At 53.6% G+C, this 20085-nt stretch overlaps 3 protein-coding genes across 10 annotated transcripts in view; all 3 read right to left on the bottom strand.

Annotated features, from left to right (window-relative positions):
• Positions 1 to 279, bottom strand: part of P3H3 (prolyl 3-hydroxylase 3) — a 12537-nt gene extending 12258 nt beyond the window's left edge. For 2 of the 3 annotated variants that reach the window (XM_017891795.1, XM_017891797.1), the window contains exon 1: positions 14 to 277. In XM_017891795.1, coding sequence (XP_017747284.1) covers positions 14 to 214 — 201 coding nt within the window. In that variant the 5' untranslated portion in view covers positions 215 to 277. Of the gene's footprint in view, positions 1 to 13 lie in introns of all 3 variants that reach the window. The other variant, XM_017891798.1, reaches the window with a different exon arrangement.
• Positions 280 to 1075: 796 nt separating this feature from the next.
• GPR162 (G protein-coupled receptor 162) lies at positions 1076 to 6927 on the bottom strand. Of its 4 annotated transcripts, XM_017891801.1 has the most exons (6): positions 6588 to 6927; positions 3735 to 5029; positions 2827 to 3016; positions 2152 to 2309; positions 1683 to 1849; positions 1076 to 1497 (listed from the first exon to the last, which is right to left on the bottom strand). In XM_017891801.1, the coding sequence occupies exons 2-6, from the start codon at positions 4599 to 4601 to the stop codon at positions 1431 to 1433; spliced, it is 1449 nt and encodes a 482-aa protein (XP_017747290.1). In that variant the 5' UTR covers positions 4602 to 5029; positions 6588 to 6927; the 3' UTR covers positions 1076 to 1430. The 4 variants fall into 4 exon arrangements, with proteins under 4 accessions (XP_017747290.1, XP_017747288.1, XP_017747291.1 ...); XM_017891799.1 differs by having other exon boundaries at positions 1076 to 1849; XM_017891802.1 differs by having other exon boundaries at positions 1076 to 1849; positions 4734 to 5029.
• Positions 6928 to 7649: 722 nt separating this feature from the next.
• The window catches only part of CD4 (CD4 molecule), a 34876-nt gene continuing 22440 nt past the window's right edge, over positions 7650 to 20085 (bottom strand). For 2 of the 3 annotated variants that reach the window (XM_017891842.1, XM_017891843.1), the window contains 7 exons: positions 14189 to 14347; positions 13496 to 13729; positions 12084 to 12431; positions 11159 to 11359; positions 9948 to 10069; positions 9577 to 9726; positions 7653 to 9182 (listed from right to left, as the gene is read on the bottom strand). In XM_017891842.1, coding sequence (XP_017747331.1) covers positions 9601 to 9726; positions 9948 to 10069; positions 11159 to 11359; positions 12084 to 12431; positions 13496 to 13729; positions 14189 to 14347 — 1190 coding nt within the window. In that variant the 3' untranslated portion in view covers positions 7653 to 9182; positions 9577 to 9600. Of the gene's footprint in view, positions 9183 to 9576; positions 9727 to 9947; positions 10070 to 11158; positions 11360 to 12083; positions 12432 to 13495; positions 13730 to 14188; positions 14348 to 20085 lie in introns of all 3 variants that reach the window. The other variant, XM_017891844.1, reaches the window with a different exon arrangement.

The following is a 20085-nucleotide window of genomic DNA, read 5'->3' as shown; positions in this document are numbered from 1 at the left end:
GGCCCAGCGCCGCCTGGCTCCGCAGCGCCTCCCGCAGCAGCGCCACGGCCGGCGCCCAAGCCCCGGCCGCGTAGGCGCGCAGCCCGTCCGCGTAGAGCAAGTCGGGGGCCTGCGGGGGCGCTCCCGGGGACAGCTGGGCCAGGCCGGGGGGCTCAGGGGACCCCGGGGGAGGCAGCAGCAGCAGTAACAGCAGCGGCCGGAGGAGCCGGAGCATGATGTCGGAGCCGCAGGCCGCCGAGGGGAAATGCGGGAGCCGAGAGGGAGGGAGAGGAAAGGGGGGAAGGGGGAGGGAGGGGAAGGAAGGAGAGGTGGAGAGGCGGAGAGAGGGAGAAGGAATGAGGGAGGCCGAGAGAGAGAGATGGGGCTGAGACCCGATGGTGGGAGAGGCCCAGGTGAAAGATGGAGAAAGAAGAATGCTGAGTGGAGAAAGCTGGTCTAGTGTGGAACGAGAGGGAGAAACTGGGAGGAGGAGGGCAAAAGGCGGGAACTGGAGCAGGCCTGGGCATCCATGGAAGACCAGCGGTGACTTCAGCCCCTGAGGTCTGAAGGTAACTACTGGGGCAGTGTTCCCTGCACACACACGCTTCTGGGTCCAGAAAAAGGACTGTGGACGCCGACCCCGCTCCTCCCCTCCCCCCTCCCCACACACAGTCATCCACCCCTACACTCCTTTGGAGAAAGAGCTTTAAAATGCAGCAGGGAGGAGGTGTCCAGGCCTGGGACACTACGTCAGCCCCAAACCCTTTCCTGCCCATAAAGTGAGCCCCTGGATGGATTTGGGGTTAGAAGGAGAGTTGGGCACTGGGACTGGAGCCACGCTCTAAAATCACCTCAACAAATCTGAACAGAGATCCTTCACACCCCAAACCAACAAAGACATGTGTGTCCTCAAGCCCTGCCCCCAGCAGGATATGCTCCTCCCAGCCTTCCCTGTGCCAGGCTGCCTGGTGGAACGTGTGATCATTTCTCCATGTGTCCTTCTGTGCCTCTGTCTGCTGCCCCTGCTCTGTCCTGTCCTCTGTGAGCCTCTTCACCCTCCAAGCCCCTTTCCATCGCAGTACACTGGACACTGAGGTTTCCATGGCAACATTTCAGACTTTAATACATATTGCTGGGGGTGATGGAAGGTGAGTAGGGCATCTGGTCACTTGGATGGGAGAGAGCAGGGCCTTCTGAGCCCCAAATCTAGCGCCCATCTCCCCAGAGTCTGGAGGCAGCTGCCCTACTCTCAGGGCCAGAATGAGGTGTTACTCACTCAGGCTTCCTCCTCTGAGTTCAGCAGGCCTGCTTGGGCTCACAGGGTCTGCTGGGGAAAGATAGGGTTCCCTGGGCCCCAGGATCCTCCCCAAGCCCTTGCACTTTCTTCAGACCCCGTCAGGGAGCAGCGTCTCCCTGCACTTAGTCCCAAAGGAAGTCCAACGGCTCTGCTCTCAGGGGACCCAAGGGAGAGTCGGCGGGGTGAGAGGCCCAGTGGCCGGGGCCGACGAGGAGAGTGCCCTGGTGAGGCAGTCGGAGAAGGCAAAGGTGTCTCATCGATGAAGGTGGTGATCTCCTCTCGGAAGAAGCCAGGGCCCCGTGGGGGTCCCCCACCTGACCCCAGAACCCCACTCTCCAAGAATTGGCGAAGGCTGGCCAGCCCCCCACCACCTTCAGCCTCCTCCTCGTCCGCCTCATCCTCCAACCTGTGTCTGTGTCCCAGGTACTCAGGAGGACCCCCGAGGGCCCGGCTTTGGGCTGGGAGGACCCGGATGTCATCAGAGGATGACCACTTGTGCAGGAAGGAGCCTGGTTCCCGAGGGGTAGAGAAGATGTTGGTCTCATCATGGGACAGACGCCGGGATAGGGGGACCTAGGAAGAGGAGCGGGTAAGACCTGAAGGTGCTGCAGGGACAGAGGCAGAGGCAGGAACCAAGTGGGGACTCCAGAAGATGGTGCCACCTTCTTAACCTTCTTCAAAACATTTGCTCCGGTGGGCAAACCTGGCCCCACGAGGTCTGAAAGGATGCCTCTCTTGCTACAGTTTTCTTTCACCCAGCTTTATGGTGCCCTGAAAGCCAGGGCTAGGGAAGAGGGGATTGGGATGCATAACAGACACTGGAGAAAAGTGATGAGGGGCACCAAGGGTAGGAGGTGTGTCCCCCAGTTCCATACCTGTAAGTAGTGGACTCTCTCAAGAGGAGGGAAGAGCATGTGCCTTCCAGGCAGCAGCTTCACCTGGGCAGGGTCCCGGCTCCCTGGTCCTGTAGCTCCATTAGCATCAAAGCGGACTTTGCAAACTCGGCCCTCTGCATAGTCATCACAGCCCCCATCTAGGAGAGAAAATGGGCAGAGCGGTTACAGGCAGGGAATGCCTACCACCCCCGCCCACTGCCTTTATAAGCTCCCAGAGACCCCTTTAGTTCCCATTAGCCTGTATGTGCCGAGAGGACAGTGAGAGTAGCTAGCATTTGCTGTGTTCAGTGCTAAATCCTGAGTGGAGTGCTTCATACATATAGATGAAGTTATGGAAACAATTACATGCCCTCCCCCAAGAGCCATCCCTATAACTGGGGGCCTCTCTCAGGAAGCTCAGGTTCCCCATAGTGCCAGAGCTGGGTAGTGTGGACTTCTGGAGGGGAGCCTAGGCCCGGTGAAGGGAGCCCTGAGTGCTGCAGGAAGCAGTAAGTGGACAGCAGGGTGCCTGCTTAGGGAAAGGGGAGCCCAGGATGGTGCAGGTTCTGTCCAGTAGGGGGCACTCCAGGGCAGCCCATCCTCTGACTGAGAAGGAACGGCAGGAAAGGGAATAGATAGATGTCCAGGAAAGCCAAACCCAGCGCCTCCTCTGACCGTCATCTCCATCCTCCTCAGACATGATGGCCACGCATTGCTCCCACACTGTGCGCACGTCGGCGCGATAGCGCTCGCAGGACCAGATGAAGGAGGGCAGCAGCAGCGTCTGTGCCATGGAGCACCACAGCACAGCCAGCACCATCCAGGGAGGCGCCGAGTCCGACTTGAGAGAGAAGAAGCTCACCACCTGGGGAAGGGTGGGAGTGGGCTGGGTCAGGGCCAGAGCTGAGGAGCCCACCTGAACCCCATATCCTAGTGCAGCTGGTGGGCAAGACGTCAGAAGTAATGCCTGATCCCTGTGATCCAACAGAGGTGAAGCCGGAGGTGGAGATGGAGTGAACAGAGGGAAGGAACTGACTCAGAGGAAGGTCGGGGAGAGTGCTGGAGGCAAAGCCCTGAGGTCAGGAGGGAGAGGAACAGAGGTGGACCAGGAAGCATAGAGACAGAGAGGAACCCAGGAACAGTGACTAGATGGGGTGGTGGGGTGAGCCCTGTGGGGTTTCCACCCAAGACTGCTCAGAGACCGTGTGGCATCCAGAGGGAAGGAGGGAATGGAGAGTGGAGCCCAGCAGCTGGGTGAGAGGTCTGCGGCTGAACTGTGGAGCTGCAGGATGGATGACGGAGCTGGAGGACGGGTAGTGGAACTGAAGGATGGTGATGGAGCTGAGGAGTGGGAACTGAAGCAGATGCTAGAGCTGGGGTAGACAGGGTAGTGGGAACTAAAAGTCAGATGATCAAGATGGGGGCCACAAATGGAGTGGGAGATGGACAGAGGAGAGGAAGATGGATGGCGGAACTAGAGGAGAGATGACGGAGCTGCTGGATGGCTGATGAAGTTGGAGGTCAGGTGATGATGCTGGGGCCTGGATGTTGGGGAGAACAGGCGGGGAGGACCCCGATCTCACCAAGATGGGCACCCCTGTGAGTGAGTCATAGAGAAAGACGATGGCGCTGACCAAGCTGGTGACCTGCAGGGATGTCTTGGCAGACTCCGAGCCATCCAGCGAGGACCGCCGCTTCCCTCGGGCATCCTCCACCACAATGGCTGGCACCTCAAAAGCTGGCCGGGTACCCAAGCCCCCTGGCCCACCCGCCTTCGTCCCCCCACCGCCCCCCACTCTCCGGGCCTGCCGAGCCCTCCTGGGCCGGGCCCACAGTGTCTGGTAGAAGGTGATGGCCACACAGACCAGCCCCATGACAATGCCCCCAAGTAGCAAGAGGCTGAAGCAAACGCCAAAGCCGAGGCCAATCTTGGAGACTATGAACTGGCAGCCGCGGGCATAGTAGCGCTCGCCGTTGTTGTGCCAGCCAATGGAGGGCAGTGTGGAGAGGATGAAGCTGACCATCCAGATGCCCATGACGGCATGCAGCGCCTGCTTCTTGGCGTTGCTGAGGCGGTAGTTGACTGGCCAGCGCACCATCCACATGCGATGGTAGGAGAGCGAGGCGACCGTGAAGCAGGTGGCCAGGGCCAGGGTGTAGTAGGTGGACACGAAAACCTTGCAGATACTCTCGTTCCAGTCATAGTCGGAGGAAGCCTGACGCCGCAACTGTACCACAGCAAAGGTGGTGAGGGGCACAGCTGCCATGAGTATGTGTGTGCCCGCTAGGAAGCACAGCAGCAGCTCCAGTGGCTTGTGCTTCTGCTGCTTGGCCGAGATGCTGAGGATGATCCAGGCATTGGCCAGCAGCGCCAGGAGCCCACAGGCCAGCCAGGACAATGCATTGGAGCGCAGGGAGGCCTCCTCTGCCCCCGCCCCGCCCCGAGCCATCCTATCCTCAGCCCCCCACCCCTTGAGCTCCGTGGGGTGGGGCTAGGTCTCACCCAGGAGCCCCACTCACAAACATGCCCATGATCCCCACAATCCTCGCCCTGTCAGCAGGCAGGCTGCCCCCAGGCTCACCCCAGTGCTCAGCATTGCATGATCGACCCAGCTGAGGGCAGATGTGGAGGGCAGGGGAGGAGACTGAGGGTCAGCAGAGGCAGTCCTCAGCTTTCATACTGGGCGGGGCCTTCCTTAAGCATCCCTGCAATTGATGGGGCAGGCAAGCTGGCTACTTTCCCAACTGTTAGGCTGGCTGGGGGGTTCTGGTCCCCATGCTGGGACTTCCGGGTCTCTTTTTCCTCTGGTTCTTGACCAGTCAGGAATCTTCTGGATGCCCCAGGGATTTGGGGGTGGGGCTCAGCCCCCTGGACAGGCTGCAAGGGAAAGATGAAATGTGGGAGGGAGAGGGCAAAGGTAGGGCATAGGCTGGTCTGTAACCGGCCTCCTGTGCCCCCTTTCTTGAAACTGTAGGGATAACTGATTACTAGGGCCCTGAGGGTCATTCAGAACATTCCTTTGCCTTAAATCAGACAGCTAAACACCCCGCACAGATGAGAGCCCCGCTCTTCCAGACCTCTAGGGAAGAGGGTATTCCCACCTCCCTATCTCCTTTAGCCCTTTCTCCTCCCGCTGGAACTCCTGGGTTCCTTCTTAGAACATCCCCTGCTCAGCACTACTCCACCCCTATCTTCAAGTCCCTAAATGTCTCTTCAGAACTACTGATGGGAGACACATGACTGGTTTCCTCTTGAGGGTTCACAGTGAACGGGGATATGGCATTACAGCCTTCCTCCCCTACCTGCCGGTCTCCTGGATGCGGGGGTCTTGGTGCTTAGCCCCTACTTCCCCAAACCTGGATGATCACCCTCCAGCTCCCCAGATCTGGGAAAATGGGAGAAAGGAGTCTGGGACCGAAGGGGGTGCTAGGGAACCTGAAGGCGGGGAAACCGCTGACATCAGAAGCATCCAGAAATGGAAAGAGGGGGAACTAGGGAGAAGGAGGAGAGTTTGAGCAGAAGAGAAAGAGGGGGCAAAGTGGTAGTATCTGAAAATAGCAGGAAAAGCTCAAACCCCCTGGAGAGGAGGCTTTGGAGGGAGGAGAGACTGGAGGAGGGAGGGAGGGAGGGAGCAGTGAATAGGAGGCTGAGAAGAAAAGCCAAATGTTCAATAAGGTGCTGACTCCCGCGGGGAGACCTTGACTCTTCCTCCCTGGCCCAGAGCCTCAGTTTCCCTCTGATGGGAGGAAGGATGGTCCCAGTTTTAGTGCGTGATGCTGAGCTTCAGTGAGCCCTGGGAAGGGAGTAAGGGAATCGGGTGAAACCCTGAACAGAGTGAGGCTGTAAGGAAGCGCATAATGGCTTTAGGGTAAGTGGGGTAAAATGGGGCACAGCAGTGAAAGGGTCTGTTTCTCATGGAAGCAGCTCAGACCCTTGCTTTCCCCAAGAGGTCCTGGTCCACCCCCACCCTTGGCTTCCCTCCGGAGCCCAGTACACCCTAGTTGCCATGGCAATGGCCAGCCAGAGGGAGGTGGAAGGACTTGGCCACAAGCAGCCCCCAGTGTCCTCTCCTACAGCCCTGGACCCCTTCCCACCCACCTCTACCCAGGCCCAGCTGGTGGGCTCAGGATGAAAGAGACAGGAAGTCAGAGAGGGAAGGAGGCAGGAAAGATGTGAAGGACAGAGAGAGGGAGTTGAAGGACAGGGAGAGATCAGAGGAAGGTGGGAAGGGGGATCTGGGAGGTTCCCTGGCCGACGGGGTCCCTCGCCCTTTGGGGTGAAGGGGTAAGGTCAGGCGGCTCCTCCCTCCTGTCCCCCTCCAGGTTCTCCAGGGCAGAAACAGCAGGTGGCTGGGAGGAGGGGTGGCCTAGGGGAGAGGAGGCAGCTTGGGGGGGAAAGGGAGGCAACACGGGGGATGGGGCAGGGGTCGTCTTACCTCTGGCTGCGCCCAGCACTGCCATGGAGACGGCACTCCCGACGCGGCTCTCTCAGGCTCCCGCTGCCTGCCGGCTCCAGCTCACCCGCCCTCCTCCCTCCTTCCCTCTCTCCCTCCCTCCCTTCCCCGGGCCTCCCTCCTCCCCTCAGTCCCGGCCTCCCGGGCTCAGTCTGCGGCTCACTCGGTCTCTGCCCCCCTCACTCTCCAGGACCCCTTCTCCCATGGTCATCCTGCCAGTGAGCCCAGGCGAGGGGGACTGCAGGATAGCTCTGTGGGGTGGGGGGCGGGAAACGAGTGTAGGGTGGGGAACTGGACGGTGGTGACTAGGGGAGGAGGGGCAAGGAAGGCGCCGAGAGGGAGGCGGGTGAGGAGGATGGCTGGGAACCGGCTTCATTGGTGAAATGGTTCATGTCCTGCCCCCACCCCTTCCCGTTTTTCAACATGAACACAAGCTCCAAGAGGCAGCTGGTGTTGTTGGGGACTGAGGAGCTAGCTGTTCGGGGAGGAGGAAGCGTGTGTCACTGTGTATATCTGTGTGAGGGCTGGGCCTTGAGTTTGGGAGCGAGGGGCCTTGTGGTGCAAGCTGGGGCTGCTTGTGGAGTTGAGGGTGGGTGTGCACAAGCTAAAAGGATGTGGGTGCATGCATGCACACAGACACACACACACTGCTTCCTCCTCCTGGAACACAAACACACATGTTGGGGATACAATTTGCACACACGTTACAGTTTCTCATAGTCCTTTTTCTCTGCCACACACATACACCAGGAGAGCTCACGCAACCCTGAATCGCTCCCCCACGGTATATCACACACGTGTAATTACAGAGTCTCAGCCTCACACACACACAGGCCCACACAGAGCCCTGTGGGTTGTGGAGGTGGATAGCCAGCCTCCACAGAATTTTTCCCTCTCCAGGGAAACTTCATCTCCTTCCTGGGGCACACCAGGCAACCTCTCCTCTGGGTCCAACCCCAAAGACCAGAAGATTCCTGGTCCCCAGAGAAGCGGTCTCTCTCTCTCTTTCTCTGTCTCTCTCTCTCTCACACACACACACGAAGAGCATCTTCTTTTAGTAAGTTTATTGTATTTTTCTTTCAGCTCAGGGGAGCAGGGGTGGAGAGTGGGCACAAATGCAAAGTAAGCAAATGGGGAGCCCCAGCAGCAATAGGGTGGTCTTCCTGGAAGAGGCAGGCTTTAAAGATAGGAGGAGAAGGACAGAGGAAAAAGGAGTTGGGACTGAGGGAAGTGGTGAGGAAGGGTAGGAAGAGAGGGAATCCTGAGAGAAATGGATCAAGAAGATGATTTGTAACCCTGATTTCCCTGTGTCCTGAATGGCCTGGAGGAGGGTAAGGGAGGGTGTGGGGCAGGCGCAGAGCCTGGCACAATCACCCTTGAGGTCCCTTAGAAGGTTCCCTCTCAGGCTAGCTATCCCTTCGCCCAGCAAAGCTCGCCTCCAGGAGGTTCTGCACAGGGTGAGTGGCTGGTCACTGGGCATTGTCTCCCACAGGGCCTGTGCTCCCAGCCTGCACTCTGATTAGAAGAGCCAAAGGCTTTGTCCTCTGGTAACAGATTCTGCCACCAACGGGAGATGAAGAAGGGATTTTAGACAGGGAGTCCTTCATCTCTGCTCACAAATTCTCTAAGATGGGCCCTTCCCATGGGTGCTGTGCTCCTGCGAACCCAAAAGTACACACTGAGTACCTACCACTGGCCACTGGTGACAGCCGTGTGGCATTTGTCCCTGCATTCAAAAGGCAGCAGTGGAACTTGGGACAAGGGACCTGGGTTAGTCCCGACTCCAGCACTTGCTAGCTGTATGACCTTGGGTAATCAATCATCTAGCTTTTCTGAGCTCTGATTCTGGTCTGTAAACTGGAGATGATCATCTTAGTTCTGTCACTGCCAGCCTTGTAGGATTTTTGTAAGTCTCAAACAGACAGAGGATGTGAAGCATCCCTTGTGGCTGTGTACATGGGGCTGTGTCCAGTGGGGCTGTCTGTGCAAGGTCAGTACGTGAGTCTGTGGCCCCACCCACATAGGGTGAGAAGCAGGCAACTTGGGGCAGGAGGTGCTGGCTGCCAGAAACCTCTGGATCTGCATCTATCCTTGACTGGCTTGGCTGTGTGATTTTGTGCAAGTTCCTGCCCTCTGTGGTCCCAGGGTCCTGTCCTGTGAAATAACAGTCCCATGTTCCATGCTTCCGGACACCCAGCCTCACCCTCCATGCAGCCAGGGCTGGCCCTGAACACTCCCCTGGGATCCAAATGAGCAGTCGGGGAGAAGTTCAGAGAGAAATAATGAGAGAAGGGCTAGGGTTTGGAGGAAAAGGATACGGTGGGGAGAATGGTGTGATTAAGCCTCTGGAAAATAGAGAGCAACATTCAACCAATGAGGCTGGGGCCTAACCCAGGAGAAACAATGGCAAATCGTAGAGGAGGCGAACAGGAGGCCAGAGGCCTAGGATTTGCTACATTCATCTGGTCCGCAGGCCATGAGCCCAACGGGAAACGCGGGGCAGACACCTGGGGAGGCTGCAATTGGGATCTCCCTGGCCTCGTGCCTCAAATGGGGCTACATGTCTTCTGAAACCGGCTGCAGGAACAAAGAAGAAGGGGAGCAGGTCTGTCCCTGCTGCAACCCCTTTATGTTCTAGCACCTCCATGGCTTTTCCAGTGCAGTGCTAGCCTCTGGGCCACAGCTGCAGAACTAGTCCAGAAATGCCCTGGCCTGCTGCTCCTTCAGCTCCACCCTCCCACTTCTGCCTCCTTCTAGCTCCTGGCCATCTTTTCCCACCCCTCTATCGTCTCCACCACACCCCTTTAGCCCCAATCTCCTCGCCTCCACTCCCCCCAACTCTCCCTCCTCAACTCCTTCCTCCCGTCCATCCTCCCTTCCTGCCCGCTTTGTCCCCCCTTCCTTCCCCTCCTCTCTCACTCCCTCTCCCCACCCTTTTCCCCTCTCCCAGCCCCTCCTCCCAGATCCTTACTGAGGGCACTGGCAGGTCTTCTTCTCACTGAGGAGTCTCTTGATCTGAGACATCCGCTCTGCTTGACGCTGTCCAGGGACAAGAAAGGGAGTCACGAAGGTCCCAGGCCTCCAGAAGGGAGGTGCCCCTTGGTGGGGGGATTGGGGGAAGCTGGGAGAGGAGAAGCAGTCACATAGCTCAGGCCATCTATCCTGGAATTAACCCTCTGCTCCTTTCTGTCTCTCCCTTGAGTGGCATCTGGGTCAGGGCAGCAAGGGAACTTAGGGGTGGGCAGAGGGAGCTAGCCAAAAGCAGGTCTCATATACGGGATCTCCTGGTATGGGACTCAGGGGTTTGAGGGCCCTGTGGGGACCAGGTGTGGGGTCACTCACCCTTCGGTGCCGGCACCTGACACAGAAGAAGATGCCTAGCCCAGTGAAAAGCAGGAGGCCCGCGACGCCCCCCAGCACAATCAGGACCATTGGCTGCACCGGGGTGGGCCATGTGGGCAGAACTGCAAGGGAGAGAAATGTGCTCAATGCACCACCCTCCTCCACAGGCCAGCGGACTGAGGACTGACCTGCAACCCCGCCTGGCCAGTCTCTGGTTTGATCCTGGGGTTGGGAGAGAGGGGCAGAGTGCTTGGGGACTCTTAAAGGCCGCCAGTGCTGGGGAGTCGGTTTTATGTTTTAGAGACCACAGGGCACTCTGCAGAGGTAGAAGCAGTGGTCTAGACCCTGGACTCTGTGTGTGTGAGTGCGTGTGTGTGAATGTGCGTGTGCATGTGTGTGAATGTGTGTGTGCATGTGTGTGAATGTGTGCGTGCATGTGTGTACATGTGTGTGTGTGCGTGTGTGTGCATGTGTGTGAGGATGTGTGTGTGTGAATGCGTGCATGTGAGTGCATGTGTGTGAATGTGTGCATGCGTGTGTGTGTGCGCGTGTGCATATGAATGTGTGTGAGTGTATGAGAGTGTGAGTGTGCGTGTTATGATGTGTGGGTGTGAGGCGTGGGTGAGAGGTATGTGGTGAAATGTGTAAGAGTGTGTGCGCCTGTGTGAATGTGTGTGCATGTGTGTGCATGTGAGTGTGTGCATGTGTGTGAGTGTGTATGAGTCTGTGTGAGTACGTGTGTATGTGTGTGAGTGTATGAGTGTGTGAGAGTGTGTGTGAGTCCATGTATGTGAGTAGATGAGTGTGAGTGTGTAGGTGTGAGAGTGTGGATGTGTGTAGCGTATGAGTGTGTGCGAGTGATGTGTGTGTGGGTGTGTGAGAGTTTATGTGAGTGCGTGTGAGTGCATGTGTGTGTGTGTGTGTGTATGTGTGTCTGGATTTGGAGAAAAGCCAGGAGCCAGGGAGGAGGGCTTTTGGTCAGGTGGACCCCATTCCTAGGCTGTAGACCTGAGGGAGCCGGAACCTGTAGAACTACAATTGGCAGCCTAGAGCCCAGGATCACAACCCACGTCACCTCATCACTTCTATGCCTCCAGGACACCATCCCCATAACCCCCCAACTCAGGCATTGGGGACTCTGGGTGGTCTCTGCCAACCACAGGAAGGTCCCGTAGCGCAGGAGGCAGAGGTCATGGAACCTGGGTCCTCACCCTTGATGTTGGATTCTAGCAGGACCTGTCCCGAGTCACTCAGCAGACACTGCCACATCCCCGCCTCAGGGTTCAGCACCCACACCGCCTTCGCCTGCTTCGAGACCGTTGCCTCCTTGTTCTCCAGTTTCAAGCTCAGCGTCAGCTTAGGGGAGGTGGGTCCCCACACCTCACAGGTCAAATTTTCCTGGAGCTGAGTGGCTGCAGAGGAATGAGAGGCTGAGATTGAAAGCCTGAGATTCAGTAGAACAATTAAAATGATACTCTATATGGGCGGCCTTCTTTTAGCCTTTTAGAGCAGATTTTCATGCAGTCGTATGAGGAAAAACAGCGTTTGGGATCTAGTGGTATTGGGTTTGAATTCCAGCTCCACTGCTAAGCAGCTGAGTGCCTCTGGGCAAGGGACTTAACAACCTGCGCCCGGACAGTAGTAAAGGCAGACATACATGTAGTGTCTGGATGGGGCCCAGCCCGTGCTGAGAAGTAAGTGTTAGCCATTATTATTTGTGGAGTTGTTATGATGATAAGGAGATAAGGAAGCCAGAAACTCAATTTGGAGCTTGACATTATCATCATTACTATCACACAGAGAGCAGATTTCATTATCTTTATTAGACAGGTCAGGAAGCAGGCCTGAAGTGGGAGGGGGCTTAGTCAGGGTCACAAAGGGTTGGTCACAGGCAGAACGGGAACCCTAGTTCTTAGCCCAAGTGGTTTGGGGATCTTCAGTGAAGCCAGCCCCAGGCTGGCTCATAGATGTCTCAGTTCAAAACCAGCCCCAAACCCAAAGGGCCCTCCCTTACTTCATCCAGGTAACCAGGGCCTAGGCATCCCCTCTTGGGGCCTGGCTTGCCTCAGAGGGAGCCCTGGGCCAGGCCCCTCCACCTCCTTCCCCTGCCTGCCCCTCCCTGGCCTGACCCCTCACCTCTCATCACCACGAGGTTCACTTCCTGATGCAACTTTCCTGTTTTTGCTTCAAGGGCCAGCGTGAGGTTTCCAGAGCCAGCATACTGAGGCAAGGCCTGGGGCAGGGTGAGGTAGAGCGGGAGGTTCTTGCCCATCTGGAGCTTGGGGTCCTGGGTAACCCGTTTTACAGACACTTCCTTGTTCTTCAGGTCGAAGGTAATCCAAGACTTGGAGGAGGAAGCCTTCTCCGCCTGCCACCACAGCTCGCCACTGCCCATCAGCTTTTCAACTGTAAAGGTGAGTGGGAAGGAGAACTCCACCTGTTCCCCCTCTTTCTTATAGACTGTACTGGAGACCTTCTGGAAAGCTGGAGGTGGGAAGGGAGAGACCCTGAGTGAGGAGATAGGAAGATGAGGGTGCACGAGTGGGGTCGGCATGCGGGGGCAGCAGGGAGATGGAAGGGGACCCGATGAGTCCAGGCACCCACCTTGTCGTTTCAGATACTTCAGTTCCTTCCTACCTCTCTAGCCTTCTCTCCCCTCTTCCACCCAGCATTTTCCTACAGCAGACCACCTCTCTCCTCCCAGAAGCCATCACAGAACAGCCCAGCCACAGGAGATCCTTGCTGTCCTCAGGATTCCTGGACCACAGAAGCCATTTGGCCTCTACTCCTTAGAGGCATAACTCATCACCTTTCACAAAATAAGAGCGAACACTTAACTTTAACTAGGGCTTACTCTGTGCCAGGCACGATTTTTAGTGCCTTACGTATATCAGTCCTCAACTTAATACAAGGTAGGCACTATGGCAGTTAACATCATCCCCATTTCACAGAGGCTGAAACCAAGGTGCAGAGAGGTTCAGTAACTCACCCAAGGTCACATGGTTGTGGCAGAACCAGGATTTCAATCAAGGTCCATGCACTAAACTGGCACGCTACACTAGCTTATGTCCCATAAGCACCCAGGGGACAGGATCTGGGGTAGGACCTTGGTCTCTCCACAGTGGCCTGACTCGGGGGTCCAGAGGTACAACATAGAACATCATCAGGGTCGGCTTGCTGCTGTTAGTGTCCGTGAGTAAGTGGATTTGCCAACTTGGTAGGGGTGGGGAGCTGAGGCAACAAAGAAAGTAAACGCCCTGACATTCATCCTTTGGGGCCTCCAAAGGAGACTCGGGCCTCTAGCATCCTTACCTTCCCCAGCCCTTCCTTTTTCCATGTCCACCACACTGAGGGGTGGCTGTCAATCAGCCCCCTGAAGATGAGGGCCCCAGTGAGTCCTTCAAGAATGGCCTTAGCTCTAGGGGACCTAGCCTTCTCCACTCCTGACCTCCCAGCACCAGACCCAGAAGCAGGGCAGTGAGAGCAGAGGGAGGGGCTGTCAGCCTCTGGGGCAGGGAGGAGACTGCGGGGAGAGGGGCCTTCCTTACCTAGCACCATGATGTCTATTTTGAACTCCACCGTCTTCTGGTCCTGCGAGACGGTGCATGTCCAGATGCCACTATCCTGGCGCTCCAGCTGAGGCACAGAGAGGGTCTTCCCCCCCTGTATGTTTTTACCCCTTGGACTCCTACATTGCACTGAGGGGCTACTACCAGGGGGGCTCTCCAAGGTCAGGGTCAGGCTTTGCCCCTGAAGCAGGTGGGTGTCAGAGTTGGCAGTCACTGTGGAGGGAAAGGCCGGCTGTGTCACACACATGCCATCCCCAAGCAGAAGGGCAGAGGACGGGAAACCAAGAACATCTCTCCATTATCTCCATCCCAACATCTCCTTCCTCCCAGCACCCAGCTGCCCACCCCCAGCCAAGACAGGGTTTCCCTCTCCCCTCCTCTCTCTCTTCTTTCCTCCTCTCCCCTCATCCTCTCTTCCCCAGTCTCTCTCCCTCCTTTCCTTGCTTCCTTCCCTTTTCTTTCCTTTTCCCAAGGCCTCTTCCCTCCTCCGCCCACCACCATCCCCCCACCTAATCAAGAGGGGTTTGAAGAAATTCGGAGGCCAGTTTGACAGCCTGGTCCTCTTGGGGCTGCTGCGGTATCACCAGCTCAGGCTGGATTTGGTGCAGGGGTGGGAGTACTGGGGAAGAGAACCAGGCGGGAGGTATCCTCATCCCCACCCGCCCCACTCACATCCGAACACCAGCAATTCCACCTCCTCCTTCTTGTCCTCCACTTCACAGATGTAAGTCTCTGAGTCTTCTATCTTAAGATTCTTGATGATCATGGAAAAGCATCCTTGGTCCCAGAGGCTTTTTCTTGAGTCAGCGCGATCGCTCAGCTTAGATGGACCTGGGAGGAGAAGACATATGGGAGAGGCTGAGGTACCTTGGAGACATGGCACCTATGGCAAGAGAATGCCCACAGCTCTTCTGATCTCAATTGCTAATTTCTTGCAACATCTGCTCCTCATTCTAATCAGAGAAACCCAGTCTGGTAAGGAGGTCTCATCATATCCATTTACCTGGCTGGGACAGTGGCTCACAAATACAAATAAAATCATATCCTTATTTGGAGAGCACCAACTCCTACATGCCAAATACTTTACATGCATCATCTCAGTAATCTCCACAATAATTCCAAGAAATAGATATTGTCAACACTGTTTTGCTTATTTTACAGATAGAGAAACTGAGACTCACACATTGAGATTAAGCAATTACCCAACTCTCACGCATTGTAGGAGAATAAACCAGTACAATTTCTTTGGAGGGTGATTTGTAATACATATCAGAATTACAAATGTATATACAAAACGAAATGTCCATCAATAAAGAATAGGTTAAATAGATCATAGCTCACCCATTCAGTGGATTGCTATGTAGCCAGAAGAGAGGAATGAGGAAGTGCTTTGTATACTGATTTGGAACCGTATCTAAGAAACATCACTAACTGAATAAAGCAAGGTATTAAACAGTCTACTATTTGTTTTTAAAGGGGGAGAAAATATATTCTTTGTATATGAAAGGAATATTTCTCGAATTAAACATAACAAAATGAGGCCATTAAAAAGAGTTACAATGTCTAAAAAAAAAATTAAAAAAGAAAGAAAATAAGGCCAGGCATGGTGGAAATCTCTCATCCCAGCTCTTTGAAAGATCGAGGTGGAAGGACTGCTTGAGCCCAGGAGTTCGAGATCCGCCTGGGCAACATGGTGAAACCCCATCTCTAAAAAAAAAAAATTTTTTTTTTAATTAGCCGCCTTACGAGGCTGAGGTGGGAGGATCACTTGAGCCCAGAAGTCAAAGATTGCTGTGAAACAAATGAGATGGCACCACTGCACTCCAGTCTGGGTGATAGAACGAGACTAAGAAAAATTAACTGGGTGTGGTGGTGCATACCAGTAGTAGCCCCAGCTACACTGGAGGCTGAGGTGGGAGGATCACCTGACCCGGGAGGTCGAGGCTGCAGTGAGCTATGATCGTGCCACTGCACTCCACCCTGGGTGACAGAATGAGACCCTGTTTAAAAAAAAAAGGAAAAAACTGGAAGGCTGAGGCACAAGAATCGCTTGAGACTGGGAGGCAGAGTTTGCAGTGAGATCCAACCAATGCACTCCAGCCTGGGTGACAGAGTGAGACTGTCTCAACACACACACACACACACATAACCTTGGTTGCCTCTAGGAAGAGGAAGTAAATATTTATGTGTAGGAAGAAAGCTTTTCACTATATGCCCTTTGCTTTTTTTTTTTTTTTTTTTTTTTGAGATGGAGTTTCGCTCTTGTTGCCCAAGCTGGAGTGCAATGGCACGATCTTGGCTCACCGCAACCTTCGCCTCTCAGGTTCAAGCACTTCTCCTGCCTCTGTCTCCCGAGTAGCTGGGATTACAGGCATGCGCGACCAAGCTCAACTGATTTTGTATTTTTAGTAGAGACAGAGTTTCTCCTTGTTGGTCAGGCTGGTCTCGAATGCCCAACCTCAGGTGATCCGCTCACCTTGGCCTCCCAAAGTGTCGGGATTACAGGCGTGAGCCACCGCACCCAGCCTGCTTTCTTTTTGTTTGTTTGTTTGTTTTTATGGAGTTGAGTGTTGGATCTCTGCTCACTGTAACCTCTGCCTCCTGAGTTCAAGGGATTCTCCTGCCTCAACCTTCGGAGTAGCTGAGATTACAGGTGTGCACCACCACATTTGGCTAATTTTTGTATTTTTAGTAGAGACAAGTTTTCCCATGTTGCCCAGGCTGGTCTTGAACTCCTGACCTCAAGCAACCCACCCACCTCAGCCTCCCAAATTGCTGGGATTGCAGGTGTAAGCCACTGTGCCCAGCCTATATGCCTTTTTCTGCCTTTTGAATTTTGACTCCCCTAAGTGGTGGAGCTAGGATTAAAATGCAGCCTGTCAGGAGTTTGGGACCAACCTGGGCAGCAAATAGAGACCCTCATCTCTAAAAACAATTATTTTAAAAGAATTAGCTGGGTGTGGGTGCCTGCAATCCCAGCTACTTGAGAGGCTGAGGCAGGAGGATCGCTTGAGCCCAGGAGTTCAAAGTCACAGTGAGCTATAATTGTGACACTGCACTCCAGCCTGGGCAACAGAGTGAGGCCTCGTCTTAAATAAAAGAAATTTTTGGTCGGGTGCAGTGGCTCACGCCTGAAATCCCAGCACTTTGGGGGGCCAAGGTGGTGGATCACTTGCGGTGAGGAGTTCAAGACCAGCTTGGCCAACATGGTGAAACCCCATCTCTACTAAAACTAGAAGAAAAAAAAAATTAGCTGGTGCATAGCGACGCATGCCTGTAATCCCAGCTACTTGGGAGGCTTAGGCAGGAGAGCTGCTTGAACCCGGGAGGCGGAGATTGCAGTGAGCCAAGATCACGCCACTGCACTCCAGCCTGGGTGACAGAGTGAGACTCTATCTCAGAAAAAAATAAAAATAAAAAATGTTTTAAAAAATGAAAACAATTCAGGCTGTTTCACTATGCAATGCTATCTCTGGAAAGTTCTTCTGGCATAAGTATGTGTCTTCTTTGGCTTCTTCTTGTAAAATCTAATACCCATCACCAAGGGAAGTTTTCTTTTTAGCTGTCCATTTTCTGGGTGCAGTGGCAGCTCCAGAATCTCTATAGAACAGGGCTTTAGAATCTAAATTTACATAGCAAACAGTTCTGTTTTGCTTTGTTTTTACTTAGAATGTATATTTGGAGGAATGGGGCAAAGGTGGCTAAGACTAAAACCTCTCACCCTGCTTGGCACTGCCTCTGCCTCCCTGAGACGCCTAGGCCCTCTCCCTCTTTCTGCCTTGGTGTGGGAGCCTGGATACCCATTCAGCCACTCACTCTCCTTTCTCTCCTCTTCCAGACGGCACAATCCTCTTCCCCACTGCTCAGCTCTCACTGTCCAGGAGCCTCTTCCAGACAACCTCACAGCCTCGGCACAGAGTTGCCCCAAGCTTCCCCGGGGCACGGCAGGCACCCAATCCACCCCACACCTTCAGTTTCACTCTTTTTGTTTTTAGATGTCCCTACTCAAGACAACCGGGACCAATCTCTCCCTTTATTTGTTCCTTCAGTGGTTCCTGCCCTACTTGCTGTTTCCCTGGATCTACACACTGCTTTAATTCCCCAGCTTACACTGAAATTCAACTACATTCCTTTCACAATTCCTTTACCGAACTTCTTAGAAGCGTGGCCTACTCTGATTCTGCCCCACTTTGCTCTGCCTCTTTTGCTCCTCTCCTCCATTTCTAAGAATGATTCGTTTTTCTTCATCTTGAACTCTTGCTCTGACATCTACATTTAGGTGTTGTCTCAGACTGTCTTTGATCCTCTTCCTCATTTCTACAGACATTCTCAATTCCACCGCATCCCCAGTCAGCTCTACAGACGGTGGCCAGGTTGTTACTGCCAGCCCTGACCTCTCTCCTCAATTCTAGGCACACATTTCCAATGGTCCAAGTAATAAGTTTATGTTAACATCCTGCCATCACCCCAAACGCAATTGGTTCAAAATGAAATGTATAAGGCTCCTCCTAAAATAACTCTGCCTCCTTGCTTCTTTTAAAAAGAAAACCATGGCCTGCTTGTCCATGCTGTCCCATACTTTGAAAAAGTTACAGCAAGATGATATGAAAGGTCTAAGCATATGAGTGAGTCTGGGACAAATTCATGGGACAACCAGTATTGAATGAAGACTTAAAAGAGGTATAGACCTGTGGCCAGGTGTGGTGGCTCACGCCTGTAATCCCAGCACTTTGGGAGGCCGAGACAGGCGGATCATCTGAGGTCAGGAGTTCAAGACCAGCCTGGCCACCATGGTGAAACCCAGTCTTTACTAAAAATAGAAAAATTAGCCAGGAATGGTGATGCACGCCTGTAATTCCAGTTAGGAGGCTGAAGCAGGAGAATCCCTTGAACCTGGGAGACGAAGGTTGTGGAGAGCCAAGATCGTGCCACTGCACACCAGCCTGGACGAGAGAGAGACTCTGTCTCAAAAAAAGGAAAAAAAAAAAGGTATAGGCAATAGACTAGAGGAGATGGGGAGCAGCAAGGACATTACAGGAAGGGGGAAAGCTCCAGAGAGACAGCACAGGCAAACTGTGGGGAAACCTCCTGGGTGCAGAGGTTTCCGCGGGGAAACTGTGAGCAGTGGCCCCAAGATGGTGAAGGACCTGCAGAGGCTTCTAGGCTTAGTCTAATGAGCTAGGACGTGGCAAGTGCAAAGCATGACTTTGGAAGGCAATGCTGCAGCAGGAGGAAGGGAAATCCAAGTAGGTGAGTAGGTGAGACTAGTAGCAGACCAAATTACCCAGAAGCGCACTGTAATCCATTACCCGGAAGCTCACTGTAATCCAGGTGGGAGGTATGTGGGCCTTGGCTGGTGATGGTGGTATTCCCATGGGAACAAAGAAGAGGATGAAATTAGAACCTTTTTTTTTTTTGAGACAGGGTCTCACTGTGTCACCCAGGCTGGAGTGCAGTGGTCCAATCACGGCTCACTGCAACATCTACCTCGTGGGCTCAAGCGATCCTCCCACCTCAGTCCCCCAAGTAACTGGGACTACAAGCCTGTGCCACCACTCCCCACTAACTTTTGTATTTTTTGTAGAAGTGGGGTATCACCATGTTGCCCAGGCTGGTCTTGAAATCCTGAGGTCAAGTGATCCAGCTGCCTCAGCCTCCCAAAGTGCTAGGATTGCAACAGGTGGGAGCCATCATGCCCGGCCCAAAACACTTTCAAAGCAAGGAATGGTCATAGTTGATGATGATGGGAAACAGGGATTGAAGTAGAAAAAAAAACATGACTCTGTGGCCGGGCGTGGTGGCTCACGCCTATAATCCCAGCACTTTGGAAGGCTGAGGCAGGCGGATCACCTGAGGTCAGGAGTTCGAGACCAGCCTCAACATGGAGAAACCCTGTCTCTACTAAAAATACGAAAATTAGCCGAGTGTAGTGGCACACGCCTGTAATCCTAGCTAATCGTGCCATTGCACTCCAGCCTGGACAGCAAGAGTGAAACTCCATCTCAAAACAAAACAAAACAAAAAACATGACTCTGTGTTTCAGAAATTGGGGGTGATACTGTTATTGTTAGAAATCAGGAAGTTGGGAAGGGGAGCTGTTCTGAAGGAAGATGAGATCCATAGAAACAGAACAAAAGCATCAACACAAAAGACTTAAGAATTTTTAGAAAGTAGCGCATTGTTTTAATCTCATAGGCAGTGAAATAAACGCAAATTAAAACGATATATTTTCAATTATAAAATTGCCTCCCAAAAGTTTTAAATAATACAACTCAGTGCTGACAAGGTGTGCTCAAAAAGTTCATATCCTTAATTTCATTTCTGGAATTTTATCTTTAAAACAATAATTTTAAAATGCAAACCACAATTTAGGTACAAAAATAATACTTATAGCATTTTTAATAAGATACAATGCTAGACAAAATGATAATGGCTATATATTAGAGGACAATTAATTTGATGGAATTCTAGGTTAGCACCAAAACCAATATTTACAAATAACTTATAATGAAATAGAAAATACTAATAATATACATTTCTAAGTTGTTTTAAGATAATCTTTATTTAGA

The sequence above is a fragment of the Rhinopithecus bieti genome, unplaced genomic scaffold (genome assembly GCF_001698545.2).
Source record: "Rhinopithecus bieti isolate Rb0 unplaced genomic scaffold, ASM169854v2 scaffold_21022, whole genome shotgun sequence".
Lineage (NCBI taxonomy): Eukaryota > Metazoa > Chordata > Mammalia > Primates > Cercopithecidae > Rhinopithecus > Rhinopithecus bieti.
This window is presented reverse-complemented; position numbering and strand designations above follow the sequence as displayed.